General features: G+C 39.6%; 1 protein-coding gene across 11 annotated transcripts in view; it reads left to right on the plus strand.

The window, feature by feature from the left end:
• Positions 1-25,719, plus strand: part of LOC134535965 (maltase 1-like) — a 41,441-nt gene extending 15,722 nt beyond the window's left edge. For 2 of the 11 annotated variants that reach the window (XM_063375423.1, XM_063375426.1), the window contains 8 exons: positions 2,409-2,534; positions 4,954-5,070; positions 6,292-6,536; positions 12,873-13,071; positions 14,812-15,067; positions 16,465-16,660; positions 18,156-18,305; positions 21,294-21,463. In XM_063375423.1, the coding sequence (XP_063231493.1) occupies positions 2,409-2,534; positions 4,954-5,070; positions 6,292-6,536; positions 12,873-13,071; positions 14,812-15,067; positions 16,465-16,660; positions 18,156-18,305; positions 21,294-21,387 (1,383 nt within the window). In that variant the 3' untranslated portion in view covers positions 21,388-21,463. Of the gene's footprint in view, positions 1-2,408; positions 2,535-4,953; positions 5,071-6,250; positions 6,537-12,872; positions 13,072-14,792; positions 15,068-16,464; positions 16,661-18,155; positions 18,306-21,293; positions 23,059-24,859 lie in introns of those variants that run through there. The other 9 variants (XM_063375422.1, XM_063375428.1, XM_063375419.1 and 6 more) reach the window with 8 other exon arrangements.
• Positions 25,720-26,014: the final 295 nt, after the last annotated feature.

Below are 26,014 nucleotides of genomic sequence, written 5' to 3' on the forward strand. Positions count from 1 at the left end.
ATTTGGCAACAGTAATTTCGTGAATGTAACGGAAATTCGTAACCACGGTGATGTCATCTGTTGCGGATGGCACAAACAATGTTTATAAAGCTAAAGGGAAAAATTTATTAGTATTGCTTGTTTAGTGAATTTTAACATGATGGGCGGTATTTTAATCAAATTCCTTGTCGAAAATCTGGTCCAAAGCTGGTATTTAGTATTTTTTTTTTCAAATCTTTTTCGTTTTTTTATCGTAGCCGTGTCATTATTTAGTTTAAAATCTTGGTCTGCAAATCGAATGATTCGATACTCGACATAGCTGCTCCAGCAGCGAATTCTAGCGGCGGGTGCGGAAACTACGCGTGACTCGCGTATGTTTGCACAAATTGTAATTAAATAAACTTTTGGGAATGAAATTCAAACTGTATAATGAAGTAGCCAGTAGCATTACTTTTAAACCAGAACTGTTTGTCAAAAAACTTTTAAAAATGTAACTTTGACAGCTACTCATATAAAAAAGGAATGCGGTGAACAGAGTTCCTCAGAACTCAACATCAAGCCTAGGGCAATTTATGATGGTTATGAACAAAAAAGGTGTCGCATTTCAGGAGTTGTAGGTTTTTTAAATTTTCAAATCCCTACACTGAACCAAATCATTAAAGACTATGACTATTAATTTTCATATTATAATATTACAAACTTTATCATGCTATAGACTTCTGAATAACAATACTAAAGATAACAATTCAAAATAAATATACCATGCTGTACTTCTGGAAAAAAAAAATATTTTGTGTATCACTAATGTGGCAACCATTTTTAATCGCGTAACTTTGACTATTCATTCTGTTAAAAATATATATAGGCCCCTATATATGAGCTAAGTTATGCCAACTTGAAAAGTTGTTTTAAAAGATGGCAATTTCTCGGCTGGACGTTGAGTTCTGGAACAAATTGTGTGTTTTCCAGTTTGTGAAAGTTAAGCTGCTCGAATTGTCTGCAACTATAAACAAAGTCGTAAGGGTCTCGCCAACCTTTAGAAGAAACCACGTGATTGTAAAACTGCTCAAGATATCCGAGTGATGTCTGCATTTAAGAATACGCTCAGGGCTGTTGAGTAGTTCAGGTTCCGTATTTCGTTTTCATACTGTATTTTTAAGATAGTGAAAATTGCTAAAACGCGAATGTTCATAATAATTTTTTTTAGCATGAAAGCACTCCAGGGACTTGTAATACACTTTTATCTTCATTTCTCCGCCTTATAATGTTATTGTTATCGCTCAGATCTCATTGTTGCTCTATGCACGACGAGAATACTGCGCACCATTTAACATACTTATGCTCAAGAGGTGGGGCCCATAACGTGAAATGGGTCGTACCACATTAATAAAATTTAGTGAGTATTAAGCCCCTTTCAGCTTTCAGACGAGGCGATTTGGTTGATTCAACTAAGTTGCCTGGTTGAATGCCGTGTGAAGGCTCTTTTTGGGCTTGTTTCACGCCAGGCAACTTGTGGAATCAACTTCTCTTCCCAACGGGAGGTCGGTCCGTTGTTCTCTGTTCAGTTTTTATTGCTTGTTTACTTGAAAATGTCGGTTGCGATGACCACGGAGAAGGAGAACCTACTTATTTTTATCGAAACGTACAGGTATCGTCATTAAAAGCAGTGATAGTTAATTAAATCTTTGTCTTCTGTGCTTCCCCCCCCCCCCCCCGGCTGGTTTCTATTTTTCTCTTCCTTCTGCAGTAATGAAACAACTAACAAAAGGCAAAATGATAATTTTCTCATATCGCCCATAACGCGCATATTTGATGTTCAACACATGGTATAACTGACACAACTGAAGAACCTGGACTAAAATCTGTGGAGTGGATACACACGCTCAGTTCAGCTAATCGTTCAGTTTTTTTCTCTTCCGATCAGGATTCAGATAAACTTACAGTTAAACTGAGCGTGTTTGGGTCAGAGACTAGGGAAATAAACAGATGGAGCATAAGGTCCCACTCTAGACTAGGGGGGTGAATTAAAAAGGGGAGGGGGGATTTCAGTGTAGGTCACATACCAGAACGGCGGACATTTGTTTACAAATGCACCAGTTGGAGGTTAAATTTGAAATAAATGTCAACTCATATAATTACATTTGTATTTATTATGAAGATTAGTTTGGACTTTTAATAGGCTGTATATAAACATATTAATCAGTAATATTTTGATCTAATTTTCATCCGAACAGCTTAACTATATTCGTTAATAAGAGTACGCTAGAACATCTGACATAAATGCAAACAAACGTCCGCCATATTGGAATGTGAAAATCAGAAAACATAATGGGGAAAAAAAAAGGGTTTGTAAGGTGTGATGGCTAATGCTCCATCTGTCTCTGGCACGGGCCTCGAAGCGAAGCCCGCTGGTCTCTCCCGTGTCGCAGCTGAGCGTGTTCAGCGGCTCGGCGTGGCAGTGGAGTCCCGAGCGCGGCCAGTTCTACCTGCACCAGTTCGCCAGGGAGCAACCCGACCTCAACTACCGCAACCCGGCCGTGCTGCGGGAGATGCTGGTGCGCCGACTAGTCCGCCCCAGACGTCGCAGTTCCCCCGAGTACCCTCCTGCCACTCTGCCAACGTCTTTGAGTGATCCTTGCAATGGGGAAGATTGATTTAAAAAAAAGGGGGGGGGGTTGTCTGTAAAGTCGGTTTACGGACGATAATTTTACGTGATAACGTCATAAAAAACATTGCTGAAAAATTGCATACTTTTATTGACGTGACAACGTCTAATAAATCGATGAACGCCGGCTGCACGCACGAAAAAGTGTCCCGTTACGCTGTGTCCCGTTACGCTCATTGTACACTTGCGCCGCATCTATCTCTCTTACACTCGATTGGCCTATGCGTCCGAGGAGAAGAAAGACAGCGGCAGCACACAACTTACATCAACAATTTCGGCAATAAAGGTTAATTATTCTTGCATTTTAAAAAATCTGATTACTAGTATAATTTCAAGTATTTATTCATTTATTATTAAAATTAAAATGATTCAATTTTATTCATAAAAGTATGCAATCATTTCATCAATGTTTTGTTATGACGTCACGTTAAACTATCGTCCATAAACCGACTTTACAGACAACAATTTTTTTTTCAAATATTATTTAAAATTTTTGCAAATTTAATTTAAATAATTTGTTTGGATATAATCACGAACAATTAGTTAAAAAGCCCGCCTTAACCTGTTTGATATTATAGAAGATTTTCTCGCACGGTTCTTGGCCGGTTCTTGCACGCTCGGCTCAGGCGGAACGTGACAATGAGTCATGCTTTTTCGTGCGTGCAGCCTGCGTTCATCGATTTATAATTATAAGACGTTATCACGTCAAAAAAAATGTATATATATAGTCTGCAAGAACGTTACAGGTTTACACTTAATGTAACTGAGGAAATAAAAAACACCTGAAAACGGACAAAGAAAGATGAATACACAAACACACAGAAAAACAAGCCCAAAAAACAATCAGCCGATGTAAAATGTTTACTGAATATAGGCAGCCCAGAGAATTCCGTGGAAGGGCAGTATCTCAGCACAGACGCACACAGTGGATTGACGAGACAGTTGCAACAAGAAAAAAAAATAATACGAACAACAACGTTGGACAATACAGCGACGCACAGGCGAACCCAGCGATGAGATGAAACGGATATTCTGGCAACGGAACGACATCACAGAAAAACACAGAAAGCTTAACGTTTCAAAATTTGGCTGATTTGGGCTCGTTTTCTGTTGTGTTTGTGTATTCATAAATTTTTTTTGCCCGTTCTTCTGAGTTTTCTCTGTGACATACAGTGTTAACCTTCAATGTTTTGATTTCATGTGGTTGTGTGCCTGAATATAGCGACTTTGCAAGTGACAGTTGGGAAATGGATACCACTACTAATACTTTCTAGAACTGTTAAATTTGAGACAAGTTTCATGACACAAACTATAGTACATAATTTAAGTGTACTAATCACTGCGTTGAAATGAATGCATGCTAATAATCCCTCGTTGCCAGCGGAGTCCGTCATAAATACGCGATTGGCAAATACTTGTGAATATAATATAGATATGTGAAGAGAGTTAATGCTACGTAAACTGTGTCAGATGTACCGTAATTGCTGGCGGAGGTAACAACTTTTTTTTCTCCAAAGTTTTGTGACGTGTTGCTACCTGCCCACACAGTTTCAGTGAAATCATATTTTACGACAGCGTCACGTTTTGCGGTGGTTGTAGAAATTTTGTCAATTAATAACCATGCAGAAGCTTAAATTATTTCTGTATTGTGTTGTCGTGGAAACGGTGGGATCGTATTTGGTGTACCCTTTAAGTAGTATATCTAAAATTAGTAGCGTTTTTTTATACTGTAAGGTAGTGCAACGTTGGAATATCACATTTTGTGAAATATCTCTTGAACGAAGGCTGGAAAAAGTTTTGCAAGGCTTTTTTTTTTCTTTTGCTGCTTCTAACTGTATACAGCTTGGAGTTGATTTCCCTACGCTGATGCCTGCTACAGTTTAGGCTCTGTAGTAGGGGCATGTATTTATTTTCACAAAAAAAAAACAAACAAGATAACCAGGGGCGTAGCCAGGGGGGTTTTAGGGGTTCATACCACCCCCCCCCCCACCCCCACCTTAGCACCAAATGTTTAATTAATTTCGTATTCATCAGTCAAACAAATTTCATATTAATATAAATAAAAATTTTAGCATTACAATATTAAAATTTTAGTACCGAAAACTGCTAAAATAGCACTATTTTACACCTTAAAATCCAAATTTTCCCGGGGGAGGACCCCCGGACCCCCCGCTTTAATACGGAGGGGGGGGGGGGGCGCATGCTTCTTAACACCCCCCATACACAAATCCTGGCTACACCACTGAAGATAAACAATCAGACAGTAATAAGCAGTGATTGTTCACTTTCTAACTGGCGTCCGTCCGCAGGAGAAGCCGTTGCCCTATTTGACCGGGCCGTTCAGGACGCGCTTGCTTGGACGCCGGGCGGCTCTTGATTGGCGAGCTGACGTGAACGCATCCCGACCACGTGACAACAGACGGGGGGTGAGGAAGCGTGCAGTCGGACGTTGTCCCCCGGCGGGAAGCCTAAGACGCACATAAAGTTCTGCCCATTCCCGATTACACCCGAACAATTCACTTTCGGCCAACCTCGGGTTTATTTATTAATATTTATATTTCTCTGTTTATTTTAACGTAGCTATACCAACCTGATTATCCGTCCACGGTGTTTTAAAGTGTTTTTAATGTAGCTAACCTAAACCGACCACTTTTAATATTTTTGAATTCATTTTTCATGCGCAAAACTAAAAAAAATCCCGAAGTTTGGCCGAAGGTGAATTGTTCGGGTTGTAATCGGGAATGGGCAGCCCAGGTTAAAATTTCTAATACGGTTTTGAGGTAGTTGGTTAATTCACCGCCGCAATCGCCACCATCTCTAGGGCATCGACTTGTGGTTGGTCCCTAGCGGACAAGTGTCGAACTCTTCAAACAACCCCTTCCCCCTTTCGTTGAACGACCTCGAGCTGCAGTGAATGATAGGTGGGGGGGGGGGGATATGGGGGAATGACAGCGGGCGACAGTGCTGCGCTGTAACGTGTAAATAACAACCCAAGACGATACAGGGCGTTACGGCAGCGCACTGCAGCGGTGAAAGTTCCCAAGCTGCTCGTCACACGCTCCTGAAAAAAACGTAGAGTAAATCCTATCCACTTGCGACTTCTATACAGTATATTATATATTCAGGGGTGCCCACAAGGGATGGTAACGACGCAGACTGCGTATTAAAATTTCAGGGGGGAAGGGGGTGGTTAAAAGACGAGAAAAAAAATATATATTATTTACATAATTATAGCTTCTAATGTGAAAGTACGTTTCTGGTGCTTTGATAATTGAAAGGGATCTTGTAAGTCAAATTGGCAACCCCGCACTTTCCTCAAAAAAAAAAGCAGTTTGGCATCTGTCGGTTCGGGATGGAAATATTACCTGATATGACCAAAATTATTATTATTAGAAAATCAGTTTTAATTAATGCAAAATGTGATAAAATATAATACTAAAAAAGTATTAATATTATAAAATAATTGAGTAAATCATTGAGAAAATGGCATAAAAATTTTCGTTGGGGGGGGGCGCATCATTAGGTTAGGGGGGGGGGGGTGAGTCACAGCGTTTGGGGGGGCGGGGGGGGGGGGGGTGGGCACCTCTGATATATTCAAAGTCTCAGGTCTGTGTCTCCCTGTTTCCCCCCGCCCGGGCCCCGGGCAGGCGGCGGCGCAGTTCTGGCTGGACCTGGGCGTGGACGGATTCCGCGCGGATGCCGTCGCGCACCTGTTCGAGGACGAGCAGCTGCGGGACGAGCCTCTGTCCGAGGACCCCGGGGACCCCGGGGAGCCGGGGTACGGCAGCCTGCGGCACGCGCGCACCCACAACCTGCCTGAGGCGAAGGACGTGTTGGCCGAGTTGCGCCGCCTGCTGGACCTGCACTCCGCGCGCACGGACCTCGTCCGCAGGTACAGGCGCGGGCCCCCCTCGCCATGCCGCCGTCGTGGTCGTGGTCCTCGTCTGCCTGGTGTTTCCGTGCCCCCGCCTAACCTGGGCACGCACACGGTGCGCAGAGCTTCAAGGGAAACCAACGCGATTTCAAAAGTACTCAAGATATCCGAGTGTGGTCTGTTTACGAAAAGCATTTAAGAGTTCGCCCTAGGGCCAAAAAGTACTTTTGATTTCGGATTAAGTTTATAAACCCTATTTTTAGAAGAGTTAGAATGGCTAAAACGCATGTTTTCAGAGTAATATTTTGGCGTAAAACAACCAGTATAGATTCTTGAAAGCACTTAAGGGACTTGCATTACACCTTTATCTTCATTTTTCTGCTATATAATGTTACTATCACCGCTCAAATTTCACATTTATCATGTGACGATGAGAAGACTGCGCGCCAGTCACAGCCTTGCGCTTAGAGGCTATACCGCGCTAAAAGCACCAGCGAGCGTCGCGCTTATCATCGCGCCTCACTAACACAGATACACCTCTGACGAGGCGGAGAAAAGGAAAAGAATTTTTATTCGCATATGATTCTAAGTACCCGCCTTTCTATTTCAATTGAGTTTGCATTATTTCGTGTATTAATAAAACTAACCGTGGTTTAATTTTTCTATAGAAGAAACACAAATTTTCAATCGTCGAATTTTAAGAACTGGGGTAGCTTAAAAACATATTTTTCAAGAGTTTTGCTTGTGAAATTTTTCTCCATTTTTATTAGAAGACTATTCTTTACCTCACCACGTGAATGCCCCCCCGGAAAGGCCCTATCTTCAGAATATCAGGGCCCCGCAAAGTCTAGCTCCTCCACTGAGGCCGGGTTCATTAACTATACAAGAAACGCAACCTGCAAAATGTTCAGCGATCGCGTAGTAAGATTACCTGTTCATGAACTACGCAAGGCATTTATGTTAAACTTCCAACTTTCTTGCGTTTTCTTCGGCCATATTTCAAGAGAAGTGTTCCGACAGCTTTCAAAGACGCAGACGTCATGTGCATAGAAAACCACGATGCTCTTTTGATTATACACACCATGTCTATACTTATTAAACTTGGAAGAAAAAAAATTAAATAAATGTTTTTTGTCAATTTTTTTAAAATATGAATGATAAAAAAAGCCCTGGGTGGAAATATGTTCTATGTATTGAAGTTATGCCTAGGTTTGGTGAAGTCTTGCAAATTACGTTCTTCATGAACGACTGTTATTTTCTTGCGTTCGTTGCGAAGTTAATAAACCCAGCCTTAAGTGTTTGCTGCATTCGGGCAGTCTATCTCTCTTGACCCGTGTGACCCTTGTTGCCGACAATGCTATCTGATGGATTTACTGTAGCAGTGAGTTGCCGCCTTTTTTTTTAAAAAAGTTCATTAAAAAAAACGTCAACCGGAACGATATTATAATTTATGTACTATCGCGAAACACGACAGTATTGTGCAATTTATGGATTTAAAAAAAATTGGAAATCGGATATCATTGAACGCTTCTTTTGCACATACGTACGAACTCTAATCGACCCCATAACACATTAATTTCTTCGTAAAAGCTTCCTATTGAGTAAACTCGATGAGTAAACAAACAATAGTGTGAACATCCTTTAGTGCTAAATGCGAAATCATCTCCAAATGTAAACATAATTCATCACTTTTTTACATGCTTTATATTAGCTTCACCTACAGTAAACTCCCGGTATACCGCGCCCCGATAGATCGCGGAATCGGGTATATCGCGGGTCAAACCATGTCCCCCAATCATAAATGAATAATAATAATAATAATAACAACAGTAGAACCTCGTTAATTCGTGATGGTCGGGACCGAGATAATCACGGATTACCGAATTTCACGGACTAGCGATTAAAAGCCCGGAAGGTCTTGTCAAGCTTCTCAGACACCGGCGTGCAGCTGGGTTAAGGCCAAGGTCATGTGACGTAACATCTACCGAGGCTTACTGCGCCTTGGCAGCAGATGGATAAAAAATAGTAAACTCTCCATTATTCGTGTTAATTGGGACCCGCCGATGCCCGGATAATTAAAATCCTGTAAAAAAAAAAGTAATAAACACGGATAATCCGTTCACGGTAAGGGCCGTCTTCGAATTAGTCTCGGCTTAAAAAAATACGGCACTGCCTAGCCATTAGTTCACGGTCATTTACAACAGCCGAAGAGAGAAAGATAAGATCGTGCTGAACTTGCACACATAAATTTTGGGTAGCCCCCCCCCCCCCCCCCTTCCCCCCTCATCAAAACTTCGTCCAGCCGAATGCCAGCCAGACACGTCACTCGCCAGGCGCCTGCCGTGCGTTGGCGGGTGGAAACAAACAAAGGGAGACGGGAAGCAGAAGTCAGGACATCCCCCTCAAGTTTAAAGAGTGACAAATGTGACAGCTGAAAGGGGGGCGACACAAAGAGTCGGTACAAACTTCGTTGCAGAGTTTGGCGGCCCATGCGAAGGCTTGCAGTGTTTGCCGGCCGCCGGCCCGCGTGACGTTAATTTTAGGCGCTGACAATATTTACTTCTCTTTTTTTTTTCTGCACTTTTAAATCGTCCCGGATTATCCGATTCCCGAATTAGCGCGTCACGGATTAACGAGGTTCTACTGTAATAATAATGCAATAAATGGTTGACAGCCGATTAGGATAATTTTGCGTTGTCACTAACAAACTAAGCAACGGGCAGAAAAAAGCCTAGGCGTAGAAAATGTCCGCAGTGAAATTCTTAACAAGATATCTCCGTAAATTATTCCTCTATCTTGTAGTGTTTTCAAATTATGGTCCAATCCAGCCCAGTGTTATTTTCTGAAACACTAGTTCTTAACATTTTTTTTAACCCACAAATAAAGCATCGGACAGGGGACCCGATTAAGCCCACCGTCCAGCGACATTATCCAGCGTGACTCGGCTGGGGATTGATTTTGGATAGGTTTGGTTGACGGCAAGCGCTGGGAGGGGAGAGGCGAGCCGAGAATATGCGACCAAGACACCCGGGTAGACGGGAGGAGTGGAATATAAGCGCCAGAGATGAGAGGGGCGATTAAGCCGAAAGGGGGGAAGTCTGGTGACCTTGGAGTCGTTATCACGGCTGTCGGGGAGAAAGGTAGCCTGAATGTAGCTCGGCGCGCGGCAGAAAGCAGCTTCGTCGGCGAAGGCACCGCAGGGGAGCTCGATGTGCCTTAGTAGCGAAGTGTAGACGAACTGCGGGCTGGAACTTGCGGAGCTGTGGACTGCCGCGCGCGCAACGGAACTGAACAGCATCGGAATTCTGAAGGAAGAGATGGCGGCGCCTTCAAGTTGGGGCCCTGTTGGAGCCAGTGGTAGCCTGGGCGGCGCGACCTTCAACCGACCCGGGAATTTGGGGGGCAAGAGGGTCCGACTCGCAAGATACTTCATTCGCCTGAACGACTTACCCCCACCCTGGCTTGAAAGGTCGTTGGCTGTTGACTGGAAGAAGGAAGATGAAGATGGTGCAATGTCAGGCTGCCTTTCGCTCCGAGAGCCAGCAGTTCGAGCCGGTTTACTGGCTCGTCTGCCCACTTCTGTTTTAACTGTGGCTGCCTGGGCAGCTGTGGCTGGGCTGACGAGTGAAGTCGCCCGCCCCTGGGGGTGCTTGCGCCCCTGGTTAATAATAACCCAGGAGTTCCCAACCTTTAAATGCGGGCCGCAAGGCCCAAGCACCCAACTCCAGCATGGTTGATTTTTCAGCCCCTCCAACTCTTCTTACCTGGACCCTTCTTCCTCTTGTCCAGTAGTTACCTGCTTGCTTAATGCATGTTAATTGATCCCCGCATGAACCGGCCCAGGGTTTTCCCTGTGTCTATGCAGGTTTTACCTGGGTCACATTAGCTAGCTTTTAAGCTAGGCGACCAATGGGGCGTCAGTCATGGCGCCAATTGCAGCCATGGCTGGCCAGTAAACCCCAATAGCACACGATGCACGCGCCCTTGTCCTGCATGGTTAAAAACCCGCATGGTAGAGTGTATAGGCTTCGGCCTGAGACACACTTAGGTCCTCCCCTAACCTGGACCCTCCCCTACACACTTAGAATTAACTTAGGCTAGGAAAAAAATAAAATTTCTGGTGACCTTGAGTAGTTCACTCATTTCCGTCGGCACACTTCTCGTGGTCACGTGTGTTGACAAGCGGAGACATATAAATGTTTTGTTATAACTTGAACCTACATACGTAATATTATTCGTTGTATTATACACGTTCATCTTTTTACTTTGGTATAATGTTTTAACATTAAATAGTAAAGTAAATCAGCTAGCGTATTTTTAATCTTTGCCGAGGAATTCCCAGTGGTCCAATACTTACGTGAACCATACTGTACCACTTTTGCCGTGAGGTAGTAAACAAGCCCCGGATATGTTTATGTGTAGCGGACTCCCGACCTTTAACCAGAGGCTAGGGAATATAACACTTGCCGATCCGAGCCACACACACTCAGCAACTCGACACAGCGTTTGATGGAATAAGTAAAGACAACGTTTAACAGACTTTTTAATACGGCGCCACTTATTGCGCTAAAATTATTTTGGCGCAATTTTTGTATCCCACATGTGACCATTTATAATTTAATGTAAGCATGGATAACAAAGATTAGCCACTTTACACGATAGACGATTCTTTATTTTATATTGTACGAATGCTAGAATCGTTTTTCACGTATCTGCTGCATACTTCTGCAAAAGACACGCTATCTGTAAGTACGTAAATCTAGAATTTTTATTTTGTCAATCAAACTCGGTACTTTGCGATTCATATTCGGTTTGAAGTATTACTGTGGCCTTTCTATTTAGAAGACTTTGACCACAGAATCGTGTGTAACCGCACACACTGCCCTTACTTTGTTACGGACACTCAGACGAAGCAGATACTGTGGCTGACACCACGAGACTGGCAGCAGCTTGTGTGCCGCACGTGTGTATGGCGGCGTGTGGCGCGCTCGTAGGCCGTGCGACAAACTGTGCGCGGCACGCGGAAAAATAAAAACAATTCAACATTTAATATTTATCTTTAAAATTTATTATTTTTATTTTTTCACCCGCGTTTAGTGAAAACTGCGGATGCAAAGTCCGCACAAAGGCGGGCCGTCTATACTGTGCGTGCTTGCCGACCTATTAGAACACAGGCGGTGTTTTATGACTTTTGACCTTGGTCACATCGAAACATCGCGGTTATGCAACAACGCGGGTAAAAGTTATGTCCCCCGACAACCGCGTTAAATAGGGAGTGTACTGTATATGTTTGTCTGTCCGTCTGTAACTCTTTCGACTAAGTTTTCTTTTCTTGCAAAGCACATACTTTTACCAGTTTCAATTGTTCCTTCCTCTGTGCTAGCCTTTCAGCTTGCTTAACCACGCCGAAAAAAAAAATGTTTTTTTTTTTTTTTTTTTTTTTCGGTAAATTCTAAGATTATATCCATACATCTAACTGTAAATGATTCGGAGAGACTTTACCATTTCTTTGTGACGTTGCAACTCCAAATAGTTATCTCAGATGGTAATAGGTAGTGTCGGTAACTCATTTCCCTATGATAATTATACATAAATATAGTTTAAAAAACTAAAAAAACATGCTTTTAAAGAATATCAAACTAAAAAGTTAAAAATAAATATAGTTTAAAAAACTAAAGAAACATGCTTTTAAAGATTATCAAACTAAAAAGTAAAAAATAATTTTAAAATTTAATTTATGACAATAGTATATAAGCAATACTAGTATAAATGAGAAAAAAGCATGGGGCGCTTAATATACAAAAAATATGGCACAAAGCGCCTCAAGCTTTTTTCTCATTTATACTAGTATTGCTTATATACTATTGTCATAAATTAAATTTTAAAATTATTTTTTACTTTTTAGTTTGATAATCTTTAAAAGCATGTTTATTTAGTTTTTTAAACTATATTTTTGTGTTGCGAACCATCCTCGACTGTGTGTAAATTCGTAACCACCAGATAAGCGAGGTAAACAAGTAACAAATCTTTTACGCTGAGCTCCGCCAACATCACAGTCTTCTAAAGCGTCTTGTGTAGATTAGCCTCCAGTGCAAGACACAGTGGCGGAGACTATTTACCAATTATGTATTAAGCTGGGCTTACAATGAAAAAAAGTAATTAGTGAGTTCATAGCAGCACGCAACTGTGTAGGTCTAGACCACGTGTTCGAATATGTATGATGCCATTAACTTGGGGTAATGAAATGTCACAATGAATATAAAATATGCCTATACTGTTAGTAAATAAGTATCTCCACTAGCGCTAGACATAGTCCAAGAGTTTTGAATTTATTTATTTATTTTATGTTTACAGACTCTTGATGGTCGAGGTGTATGATACTGTGCCAAAAACTGTCGAGTTCTATGGCAACGAGGATCAACCTTTGGCGGACTACCCGTTTAACTTTGTTTTTATCGACGAAGTAAAAAAAGAATCCACGGCAGACGATGTGAAGGCTAAGATCGAACTGTACTTGAAGAATGTGCCGCAAGGGAAGTGGCCAAACTGGGTGGTAAGAAACATGTTAATTTCTGTTTTCGTGCAATTTTGATGCTGGTCCCTTAGAAAGTTCTTGTTATTTTATAATTTTTTAAAATATATTCTTCATATCAAACAATTGTAATTAAAGTAACATCATAGTAACAGTAATCTAGTAAAGGAGGTTATAGCCCAAGAAGACTCACGAACAGTCTGATGAATCGGTTATAAATATAAACGAAACAATTACACAAAATGCATGCCCTTTAAATTATTGTTAATCGCAGCTGCTTAGCACTTACATATATTTGTTTGGCAAAGTGTTGCTGTTACAATGTTGCTTTTATTTTATCTCTGCCGAATCGTGTAGAATTTCAGCAGGTGCATGTGGGAATTATATGCAGTGAAAGCACCTGTTATAACCAAGTTAGATTTGGCACTACCCATACAGCACCTTAGTTTAAGATATATTTCTGCATTGTTGCAGAAACGTAACATTGTTTTTGTAAGTTAACAATACATCTATGAGGTGTATGTAAAACAATACGTTTGTGGGAATATTACATTTCAATCCAGGTGCCCTAATTTTAGTTTTTCATAGATTCCCAAAATAACTCCAGATGAAAGCTGGTACATTTCCGATCAAACATAGATAGCTAAATGTCAGCTTTAGGCTAACCTTGCCTTTGACTTGCAGACTTAAACGTGTTCCACCAAGGTTTGTAAAATCTTAAGTAGCTTACTAAAATCCTTGCACTTGACTTGAAGAGTTTTACATTGAAAGGGAATTTTAACGTAAGCTTGCTGCGGTCTTGTTGGCTTCTCACAACAAGCTTACTGGAACCTTGATGGATGTGTTATTTCCTATTTGGTAGGCCAAGGCCATTTCCTCCTCCAAAATTTCTTGGAGTGCGCCGCTGCCTGAGTAGTCCATCTGCAATGACGTCGTTTTCAGTCGACCTCCATATGGGAGTCGGGATTCACATCGTTTTTCAGTGTGAACCAATGAAATACACTACCACTGACTTATTTGGTTGTATTATGATAAAATTTGTGGTACTTTTGGTTCATGTTCACTTTCGCATCTCCAGTAGATCCTTATTTTCCTGGGGAAATGAAAATGTGGTGAAATATGGCATTTTCCTCCTTTACAATGTCAGAACCTCAATTATCACTACTTGGGAGATATTTTCGAGATAAAGCTGATATTGGAACAATTAAGAAGGATACATTATTTTGTAATTGTTGGCGAAAGCGCTGTCCATAAGTAATAAACTTATATCTTGGCTTAAAGGTTGAGTCCACTTACATGGAAATGATGGTGTGCCCGACGTTTCGGCATGACTTGTTGCAGCCATCTTAACTGATCCGCCAAGTCAGGGGTGAATTTGTGTTGGTGAGGCGGGATGATAAGCGCGACGCTCGCTGGTGCTTCTAGTGGGGTGTCGCCTCTGAACTGGCGCGCAGTATTTACCGTCGTGCGTAGGGCATTTATGAGATTTGGGTGGTGGTCATGACATTATATGGTGTAATGCAAGTCTCTTGAGTGCTTTCAAGGATCTGTACCGGAATTTTACATGCCCGAAAACAAGTTCTGAAATGGCGTGGTTTTACCAGAAGCTCTGCACACCGCGTGTGTGTCCAGGTAGGCGGTCGGGCGCACCATTGTTTCCATGGTCGAGGCCTCAAACTGGGAGCAGAGAAGTAGTTGGTGGCTGTGGCCGGGAAAGGATAAGAGACCTGGTCGTGGAACAGGGACGTGGCGGTGTCGCAGATGGGCAACCACGACAAGCCGCGCGTGGCCAGCCGGCTTGGCCCTGGGTTGGTGGACGGGCTCAACATGATCCTGCTGCTGCTGCCGGGCACCGCCGTCACCTACTACGGCGAGGAGCTGGGCATGGAGGACACGCCCGTCAGCTGGGAGCAGACCGTGGATCCCCCGGGGCTGCTGGCCGGGCCCGCCCGCTACGCGGAGCACAGCCGCGACCCGGCCAGGACGCCCATGCAGTGGAGCGCCGACAAGCACGCGGGTTGGTCCTCCTAGGGCATAGGCGTGACCACCGCAGGACCACCTGTTAGGTCCGACGAGCGACCCCAGAGTCCCTGTGCCACGACTGAAGTTTCCACGCCATCAGGTTCTGTGGAACGTTCTGCAGAGCGTCGGCCTGGTTTCACGGAAGTTTTGGTAATCGGTCGTGTTCGAACGAATTGCTGTTGGAAGTTTTCCTACGAGAATGAAAATTTAAGCCAATCAGACCACTGCTGTCGTTTTGAGTTATCAACTGTAATTGTATTTTAAAATCACTCGATGTGATAATGTAGGTAAATCCATCGCCAAGTCGTTGGTTGTATTCGTTCGAAATTTAAATTATTCTCAAAGGGAAAAATAAATCTAATTTATGTAAACTAATGTGTGATGGGGTAAATATAATTCTTAAACAGCTTTATTATGACTGCAATTTTTTATACACCTGGTTTTGTATTGTGTCCATTTCTTAAGTAATACCCCGAAATTGCGCGAGTCTCTATACCATGTTCTTTGAAAATCCGCGCCTTAAAGAATTCCTGTTTTCAATATTAAAATATAAAAAAAAATGGCATAAAATTTAATGAGACTATATATGACTTATAGTTCAGTTGATTTTATGTGCCTATTTTACTGACTTAGTTCCTTTCTTGGAATCCCGTATTTTCTTGACCGGTTTTCTGTGTTCCGTACATACGGTTCTTGGATTTCTGTGACATAAAATTACCCAGCAGTGACGTATTGGCGCATGTCCGTCATTGCTTCCAGATCAACCTCGACTGAGTGATTGCGTTGCTCTACCTTCTTGGCTTTTGGAGTATAGAGCGTTTTGACTTGTGACTTGTAGGACCCGGGTTCGCCGCTCGGCTCCTCCAAAGGCGGATTTTCTCAGAAAAGTGGCGACATTTGTCTGATACGAATTAAAATCCCTTGCAACAAGTCAGGCTACCCAAAGAAACCGTTTTGGGCGGAAAATAATAATCTGCCGAGCTGGCTTCCGTGATGGGAGCTCGTTTATTTTTATTTTTTTTGCATATGGCCGTACTTGATGGAACAGTAATTGGTTTGAATAATTTAGTATTTCTGTATTTTCACGGTAGGATTAGTTTCCAAAGTAAAAGAAATAAAAGAAAACCGTACCAGGAAGAAAAGAAAAAATTACGTTCCATTTTATGTCAAGAGTACCTAATCTTGTTCTGATATGCCATAACATTACTGAGCAGCTAAAAAAAAAAAAAAAAAAAAAAAAAAAAAAAAAAAAAAAAAAAAAACTATAAACTGAACTAATTTCTAATTGTTTCAAATTCCATTCCCTTGATTTTGTGCTCAAATATTGCTGAGAGGACGTCCCAATTACACAGACAGATTTTTATGATTGGTTACCTGGGTTGTTTTGCGCAGGTTTCACGGGCGCGGACAGGCCGTGGCTGCCCGTGAACGGGAACCACGTGACGGTGAACGCGCGAGCGCAGGCGGGAGTCGACCGGAGCCACCTGGGCGTGTACCGGGCGCTGGTGAAGGCGCGCAGCTCCCCCGCCGTGAAGGAGGGCGCCACAGACATCCGGGTGCTGCAAGGGTCCGTCCTCTGCTTCACCAGGTAGCTCTCTCTCTCTTTCCGACGTCTAGACCCTGTCGCACTGTCGGCATTTTTTTGACGTGACAACGTCTAATAAATCGTTGAACGCCGGCTGCACGCACGAAAAAAGTGTCCCGTAACGCACATTGTCCCGTTATGCCGTGTCCCGTTACGCTCATTGTACGCTTGCGCCGCATCTATATCTCTCTCTTCCCACTCGATTGGAACAACCATCGATTTGACTTTTTTCGAGGCACATTAAACTTGAAACACTCCCATTCGTTTCCTACTTTTCCTATCATCGTCCTATCCTTAACAGAATAACACAGATTGGAAGAAGTTAAATGGCAAACATGTATAAAAGTTATAATTAAAATAATCTCTTAGTTAAAGTAATAAACATATTTGAATTAATGAGTGCAAATTAAAGTAAATTTATCAATGAAATTGTAGATTTCATTTCACTCCTTCTTTGTATCCATACAAAAGTGATAATTCAATAAAAATGATTCAATTTTATTCATAAAAGTATGCAATAATTTCATCAATGTTTTGTTATGACGTTGTCACGTTAAACCATCGTCCGTAAACCGACTTTACAGACAACCATTTTTCGCTTCCAACTTTTTCCTGTATGTTGTGTCCGATAAAGTTGGAGGGTTATGACGTCACCGAAAACGTCACTAGCGCAGCCATGTTTGTTTGACAAGTTGGACGACTTGAGTTTCCTGTCCTTTTTTCGGCGTTGTTGCCAGATGTACGCTATTGAGCGCAAGTTTCAGAAACAACCTTCTAACGTACCTAAAGATTTTTTTTTTGAGATATCTAAAAAAATTTATATTTTTTAAATTAAATCAATTTTTTTAAATTAAAATGAGGCTTGTGGAAATACATTTTCTTGTTTTTCATAAAGAGCATTATCTTCTAATATTTATTTTTATTTTTAAGGAGAAATAATTGAAAGATACCATCTTGGTTTGAACGGTTTTTGTAACAGTTTGTATATATATTTTAGTTTTAAAACTTTTGGCGCTTTCCAGCATGGCATATACTTTTAAAGAATGCCTTGTTATCAGTAGTGGCTGACTGTTACAAATAGTTTCTCCTGTGAAATAAAAATTGATGTTTAGCATTTAAATATTTTTTTTTTTGACAGAGAATGACTTCAACTGTATAATAATACTGTCAGTAGAACACTATTTTATGGTCTTGGAAAAATCAAGGAATAGTAACATTAAAAATAGTAAAACTTACTATGATTAAGGATGGTATACAAAATAAGACGTTCAATATTAACAGGTAGTACGAATGTGGCCGGGTAGTGTGAAATGTGGCAACAGCGTTCGCCATTTACTCTGTACTGCAGTCTTAAGTGTGAGACAGACTACACACGAGATCATCGTACACCAGAAGGCTGCGATCTTGTGCTGCGCCGCGCCATGTGGGGGGATGGTTCCGCCGAACTGGCGAGACGACATGCATTAGCTTCAAATGTCACGTGATCGTGTGTTCGAAGGTCCAAGCAAGGAAGTGCAAGCTTCTTGGTCGCGGTGAACTGGGGGAGCACGAGTGTCGACGCAGATCTGTCCGTTTTCCGAGACGTGCCCCGCGAGGCTGAAGTGTATGCACGCAGCGTTGATTACCTCGAAGACGCGGGCAAGACAGTGTAAGTGTCACTAGCAAATTATCACGTTCAGTGGTGTAGCAGGGATGGCCCACGCCAGTGGCACCGGTGCAGTTTTGGGGGCGGGGGGGGGGGGGGGTGTCGCCGCGACGGTTTCGCGACCCTCCCCCCTCCATTTTAAACCAAGAGGGGACGCCATTTTAAATTTTGGCCACGGGCGGCAGTCACCTTAGCTACGCTTCTGATCATGTTACATCATCTTTATCAGATAAAATCGTCCGGATGGATTTTGTTTACTCTCTTCTTAGACCGGGTACTTAAACTACGCAAGAAACTAAAGGAAGCAAAACGCAACTAACGCAAGAAAACAACAGTCTATTACAAAAAGTGCGAAATCCGTAAGACGGTGCCAAGACTTGGTCAACACTGCAAATTGAATTTGTATAACCGCACGAATAGGTAATAATTGATAATAATTCGTGTTTTATCATGAACACGTGTGACATTCTCAATAATTCGATTCAAAAGTGTTATTTTCTTTAACTTCGCGAATGTTAAACAAGCTAAAACGCTGTGCACGCAATGAAAAGAAATTTGTAGCTTTCAATACAAATGACATCCGCATCTTTCAAAGTTTTTGAAATACTTCACTTCAAACGCAAGCCGAAATGCAAGAAATGTTGTTGTCCAATGATTGCATTGCGTTTTTGCATCTTGTGTAATATATAAACTGGTATTCTAAAATGTGCGGGTACACATTTCACTATTTAGTCCAGGAAACCAAGACTTAAAAAGGCACAAACCTGTGAAAAATTTGTCCAAAGCTGAATTTTTGCACAGTTGTAGATTTGACTATGCTTAATAACATACCGAAAGTTTACCGCTGTAGACCTTGTGCGTATCACCGAAAATTTGCATTTAAGTCCTAGATGACAGCGACTTACATCAGTCCATTAAAATGCTACCCATTTGTACAGTTTTTAATTTAGACTATCCATAAAACTACCAAAATAATCTTGAGACTCTAATACAGCCATTAATGTTGTAAAAAGCATAAATTGTTAATATTAAAGATGTGATATTAAGCGATTAATTCATAGCATATTATTTTTTATCTTTGCCACTCAGATAAAAATACTATTTACACCAATTTGAAGAATCCATTGCGAAAAATGTCCAAATAAATGTTTTTGGTTATACCTTTAGCTTTAATACAGTATATTTATAAAGAGTCTAACGTAATTAGTTGGCTCATTAAAGCGTCCCGAGCGTTGCAGTGTACTGCGGCCGTACTGATCTCTCACGGCCACCGCCGTTCCAGCGCGGCATTGCGACACACTGCGTACTGCGACACTCATTCAACTGGGTCTTATTTAGGGATTACTTAAAACATAGCTAATTCATATGAGAGGGTGTATGTTACATGTAATGAGATATGCATTTTTTTCTTATATGAATGTTTTTTGATACAATAAAATTAACAATAAACGATTTCTGCTTGGAACTTGTAAATGAAAAACTCTAGAGGACCTCTGGTTTTATATCTGCATGGATTTATTATGTTTCAAAAATTTTATTATTAAAAATTATTTTTTTAGCAACAAATTTTTTTTTATTTCTGATACATCGTTTTATTTTAGATCAGAACAATGCAAAATTTTAATGTAGCCTGTATTCGACAAAATGAAAAATTATATATTTACTTCTTTAAAATCAGTTTACTACATAAAAATTGAATAAAACGATACATCGTAAATGTACTCTGAGTTTTTTTTCTTCACTTTTACAACATAATTCCTATAATAATAGGTTTTTTTTTTTCAGAAAATAAATAAAACGCGAGTTGTGTTGTAAAACGTATAGGTAGCATTACATATTCAGCTTTTTTTTTAATAAGTTAATGTATTTGAGTAGGCCTACTGCGCCTAGCTGACGTCGTTGGATTGCTAGTGGCAAAGAGCGGTGGTGGATGTTTTTGCAAGAGTTTGACCGTATTTTATGACCCTACCTGTGAGAGGGTGTTCGTACCAGAAATCCTAACGGTTAAGGAAACTATCCATTCTCTGTAGTCACGTACGGGTGTGCTACTCGCGCAATATCGTCAAATATCACAACTTTCCGGGACGTTCGGTCATTTCTCGGTTAGCTCTGGCTTCACCATAGTAAACGGAACAAAATCTTGCCTGTAGTTATTTCATATTCCTATTACCGTAGTAATATGGCGTTTGAGGACAAACCAAGTTTGCTGTATACTGGGAGCCTACTTAAAAAAAAGTATTTATAGAGTTATTAAATTATTTACGAAACACAATTTTGTGGATCGTTTGGGAAATTATCATTTAGGACTTAACTGCTCGTTATTGGTGTGATCACAAGGGATCATCGGTAAACTTTTGACATGTTACTAAGAAACTTTTATTCTACAACTGTACAAAGTTTCTGCTTTGGGATAATTTTCCATGTTTCTTAACAGCGAAATTCGTTCCGACCCCAAGCCGACTTCGGCAACCTCACAGTAGTACACACTACACGGCTCGGATAGCTTCAGGGGTCAAACAAATTGTATGAGACCCTTAAAGATACCCATTTAAAGAAGAATAAATATGCAACAACGTTTACTCTAAGCGATTTCCATTTTGGGCTCTTTATATTTTTGTAAGATGTATTAACTTTTCCGTAAAATTGAATGAAAATGAATTTCTCAACTTTAATGATTTAAATTGTCTATTTTATATAAAGATGTTAAAACTGTGTACTTTTTATTACTATCCTCTAATAGGGCAATGTTTCTAGATTATTTTGGGTTCCATACTGTCAGTCTAGTCCATAAACTGCATTTGCAATATCCATTATTGTGGATCGATGCAAAAAATTGACACTTTGGGCTTAACTGCTCGTTTTTGGTGTGACGCACAAGGTTTGCATTGGTAAACTTTTGATATGTTACTAAGAAACGTTCATTCTACAACTGTACAAAGTTTCTTCTTTGGGATAATTTTTCATGTATTAAAAACCTTTGTTTCTTTACAGCGAAATTCGTCCCGACCCGAGCCTACTTCGACAACATCGCAGTAGTATACACTACGCGGCTCGGATCGCTTCAGCGGTCAGACTAATTGTATGAGACACTTAAAAAATATACCAATTTAAAGATGAATAAATATGCAACAACGTTTACTCTAAGCGATTTCCATTTTGGGCTCTTTAAGATTATGTAAAATGTATTTATATTTCCTAAAAATTGAATGAAAGTGAATTCATTGACTTTAATGATTTAAATTGTCTATTTTATAGAAAGATGTTTAAACTTTGTACTTTTTATCACTATCATCAGATAGGGCAATGTTTCTAGATTATTTTGGGTTCCATACTGTTAGTCTACTCCATAAACTGAATTTGCAATATCCATTATTGTGGATCGTTGCAAAAAATTGACATTTTGGGCTTAACTGCTCGTTTTTGGTGTGACGCACAAGGTTTGCATCGGTAAACTTTTGATATGTTACTAAGAAACGTTCATTCTACAACTGTACAAAGTTTCTTCTTTGGGATAATTTTCCATGTAATAAAAACCTTTGTTTCTTTACAGCGAAATTCGTCCCGACCCGAGCCTACTTCGACAACATCGCAGTAGTATACACTACGCGGCTCGGATCGCTTCAGCGGTCAGACTAATTGTATGAGACACTTAAAAAATATACCAATTTAAAGATGAATAAATATGCAACAACGTTTACTCTAAGCGATTTCCATTTTGGGCTCTTTAAGATTATGTAAAATGTATTTATATTTCCTAAAAATTGAATGAAAGTGAATTCATTGACTTTAATGATTTAAATTGTCTATTTTATAGAAAGATGTTTAAACTTTGTACTTTTTATCACTATCATCAGATAGGGCAATGTTTCTAGATTATTTTGGGTTCCATACTGTTAGTCTACTCCATAAACTGAATTTGCAATATCCATTATTGTGGATCGTTGCAAAAAATTGACATTTTGGGCTTAACTGCTCGTTTTTGGTGTGACGCACAAGGTTTGCATCGGTAAACTTTTGATATGTTACTAAGAAACGTTCATTCTACAACTGTACAAAGTTTCTTCTTTGGGATAATTTTCCATGTAATAAAAACCTTTGTTTCTTTACAGCGAAATTCGTCCCGACCCGAGCCTACTTCGACATCATCGCAGTAGTATACACTACGCGGCTCGGATCGCTTCAGCGGTCAGACTAATTGTATGAGACACTTAAAAAATATACCAATTTAAAGATGAATAAATATGCAACAACGTTTACTCTAAGCGATTTCCATTTTGGGCTCTTTAAGATTATGTAAAATGTATTTATATTTCCTAAAAATTGAATGAAAGTGAATTCATTGACTTTAATGATTTAAATTGTCTATTTTATAGAAAGATGTTTAAACTTTGTACTTTTTATCACTATCATCAGATAGGGCAATGTTTCTAGATTATTTTGGGTTCCATACTGTTAGTCTACTCCATAAACTGAATTTGCAATATCCATTATTGTGGATCGTTGCAAAAAATTGACATTTTGGGCTTAACTGCTCGTTTTTGGTGTGACGCACAAGGTTTGCATCGGTAAACTTTTGATATGTTACTAAGAAACGTTCATTCTACAACTGTACAAAGTTTCTTCTTTGGGATAATTTTCCATGTAATAAAAACCTTTGTTTCTTTACAGCGAAATTCGTCCCGACCCGAGCCTACTTCGACAACATCGCAGTAGTATACACTACGCGGCTCGGATCGCTTCAGCGGTCAGACTAATTGTATGAGACACTTAAAAAATATACCAATTTAAATAAGAATAAATATTCAACAACGTTCATTGAAAGCGATTTCCATTTTGGGCTCTTTAAGTTTATGTAAAATGTATTTATATTTCCTAAAAATTGAATGAAAGTGAATTCATTGACTTTAATGATTTAAATTGTCTATTTATAGAAAGATGTTTAAACTTTGTACTTGTTATCACTATCCTCAGATAGGGCAATGTTTCTAGATTATTTTGGGTTCCATATTGTTAGTCTTGTCCATAAACTGCATTTTCAATATCCATTATTGTGGATCGTTGCAAAAAATTGACATTTTGGGCTTAACTGCTCGTTTTTGGTGTGACGCACAAGGTTTGCATCGGTAAACTTTTGATATGTTACTAAGAAACGTTCATTCTACAACTGTACAAAGTTTCTTCTTTGGGATAATTTTCCATGTAATAAAAACCTTTGTTTCTTTACAGCGAAATTCGTCCCGACCCGAGCCTACTTCGACAACCTCGCAGTAGTATACACTACGCGGCTCGGATCGCTTTAGCGGTCAGACACTTTCTACCAAGCTCTCAACAAATAAACTAATTTAAAGTTTAAGAACTTGGCAACTACTTTTATTTAATGTTTTCACATCGGGCTCTACGTGTTTTTGTAATGCGTATTTTCATTTGTGCCCTTTTTTTCAGAACACCACTCTTCTAATATTTTTGAATAAATATCATATTTAGTAAACCGTAGTGAAAGATTTTTAAATTTAATCATTGAGAATAATGTTTTGAGTAAGTTTTGGTTTGCTATTCTGAAAGTATACTATAGTAATTACGTTATAGTGCCATATTGTTGAGTGGTCAATAAATTATTATTTAGGACTTAACTTCTCGTTTTCGGTGTTCCGCGCAAGGTTTGCGGAGGTAAACATTTCAAATGTTGCTAGAAAACTTGAATGTTACCACTGTTTTAAATTTCAGTTAGGAGCAAATTTTACAAAGATTAAAAATCTTCGATTTCGTGGGAGTGAGAGTGGCCACAGCGCTTGCGGCTGTGGCTCTGTCGCAGTGCGTAGACGACATTGATAAGCTCGGGAGTCTCTACTGATCATATAAATTAAGCTAGACTTTTGAGAGATATGTCCCTGTAAAGCTTAAGAACTATACAACAACTTTTGTTAAAGAAATATTTGCGTAAGACCCTTTATGTTTAAGTGAATTGTCTTTTTATTGCCTTGACTGATGTAAAAAAACTTATTTCATTAATTTAACATTTTTTTTCCTACCTTTAATATTAACTTTTAGAACTTTATTCATTATACATGTGAGTAGTAGTGCTTTAAGATTATTTTCATATAGCTATCGAGAGTCTACGGTAAAAAGTGCGAAAATGGGAAGCATTTTAATGAACTGCTGCAAGTCGCTGTCATCTAGGACTTAACTGCAAATTTTTAGTTATACGCACAAGGTCTACAGCGGTAAACTTTCGGTATGTTATTAAGCATAGTCGACTCTACCACTGTGCAAAAATTCAGCTTTGGACAAATTTTTCACAGGTTGAAACCTTTGTTTCCTGGGCCATGTAAAATACTGGAATGGTTATCTTGTCTTGTATCTGCTGGATATAAATTTTTTGTAACTATGAACCATTGCCCGGTACTCTAGCCTGCAGCCTGTAAGACAAAAGGATTGGATTAAGTGAACACTAATAAATTACAAAGGTGTTGGCCAATGGTTACGTTTGATATATTATTTGTGTAAATACTTTTTAAGCTAAAGATTGTAAGGACATAAACATTTTAATTTTGTTCCAGACAAACATCATCACTTAAACTTGGAGGGAAGAATGCAGTTGTGTTGACGTATTCACCAAAATCAAGACAGTAAATTCTGATTTTATGTATTTTTTTCAACAATGTGAATAATTTAAAAGCATAAACTAAACAAGCAAATATTTGTAGTACTGTGCAATGTCTTTTACTAACACCAAATATTTATAAAATTAAGGATATAACTTGATATAAAAACGAAGAAGTTGCATAATATTTGTGGAAATGTGCAAATGAAACTTTGCAGGAAATAATCATCTTTGAGCATAAAAAGCGAAGCTAACATTTGTCCTGTGTAGTGTTTCGTTATGCAGAAACTTCCAAAGAAATAAACCTATGTTTTTTGTTAAAAACTTGCTGTAATTTTTCCTACGTTATAAGAAGATAATTAAAAAAAGATATCAATAAGATAGGCTATGCTAAATATAGTTGCTAATACCCTTGTCAAAAATTGTATAATGAGACCACTGCCTCTAAATTATTTTGAGTGGTGATCACATTTAAAGATGGGTGTTTTCAATGTGGAGGCAATAGTAATGTACCTGGCGTGATCAAGCTTTGCCATGTTTATAATTGAAGTCAAAATGAGAAAGACCGACCCCCAACCTCTCTTCCACCTGGACAACTAATTGCTAACCAGTTAACAACCAATTAACTTAAAATTCAGAACAGACACCCACACTATATAAACTAACACCTCTGAGGGTTGACATGTCTAGGGTAAACTTTTTTTCTCAGTCTTCGTTCGTTTTTTGTCACTGTTAATAATTAAATATTTGTTAGTTTTGTTGAATTAAATAAATGAATTTGTGATGCATTGGCAAATAAAGATAATTTTTTTAATACGGCAATTTGTAAGTTATTGTTTGGACCAGTTTATATATTTAAGTACATTTAACATAATATTTAAGCCACTCTATATCCTGGGACACATTTATGATTATGAATCAGCCAGATGCAAATAATGAATAAAACAACATGGTTTGGAAGTCCTTTCACACGAGTTGACTATATTTAACTGCAAATAATTTTACTTTTTGAAACTAAATTAATTTTGGGAGCACGAGTATTACCTAAATACAGAATAGTTACATGTAAGACGTGACTTAGCTTAATTTATCGTTGACAGCGAGGCCATTT

The sequence above is a fragment of the Bacillus rossius genome, chromosome 10, assembly GCF_032445375.1.
Source record: "Bacillus rossius redtenbacheri isolate Brsri chromosome 10, Brsri_v3, whole genome shotgun sequence".
Classification (NCBI taxonomy): domain Eukaryota; kingdom Metazoa; phylum Arthropoda; class Insecta; order Phasmatodea; family Bacillidae; genus Bacillus; species Bacillus rossius.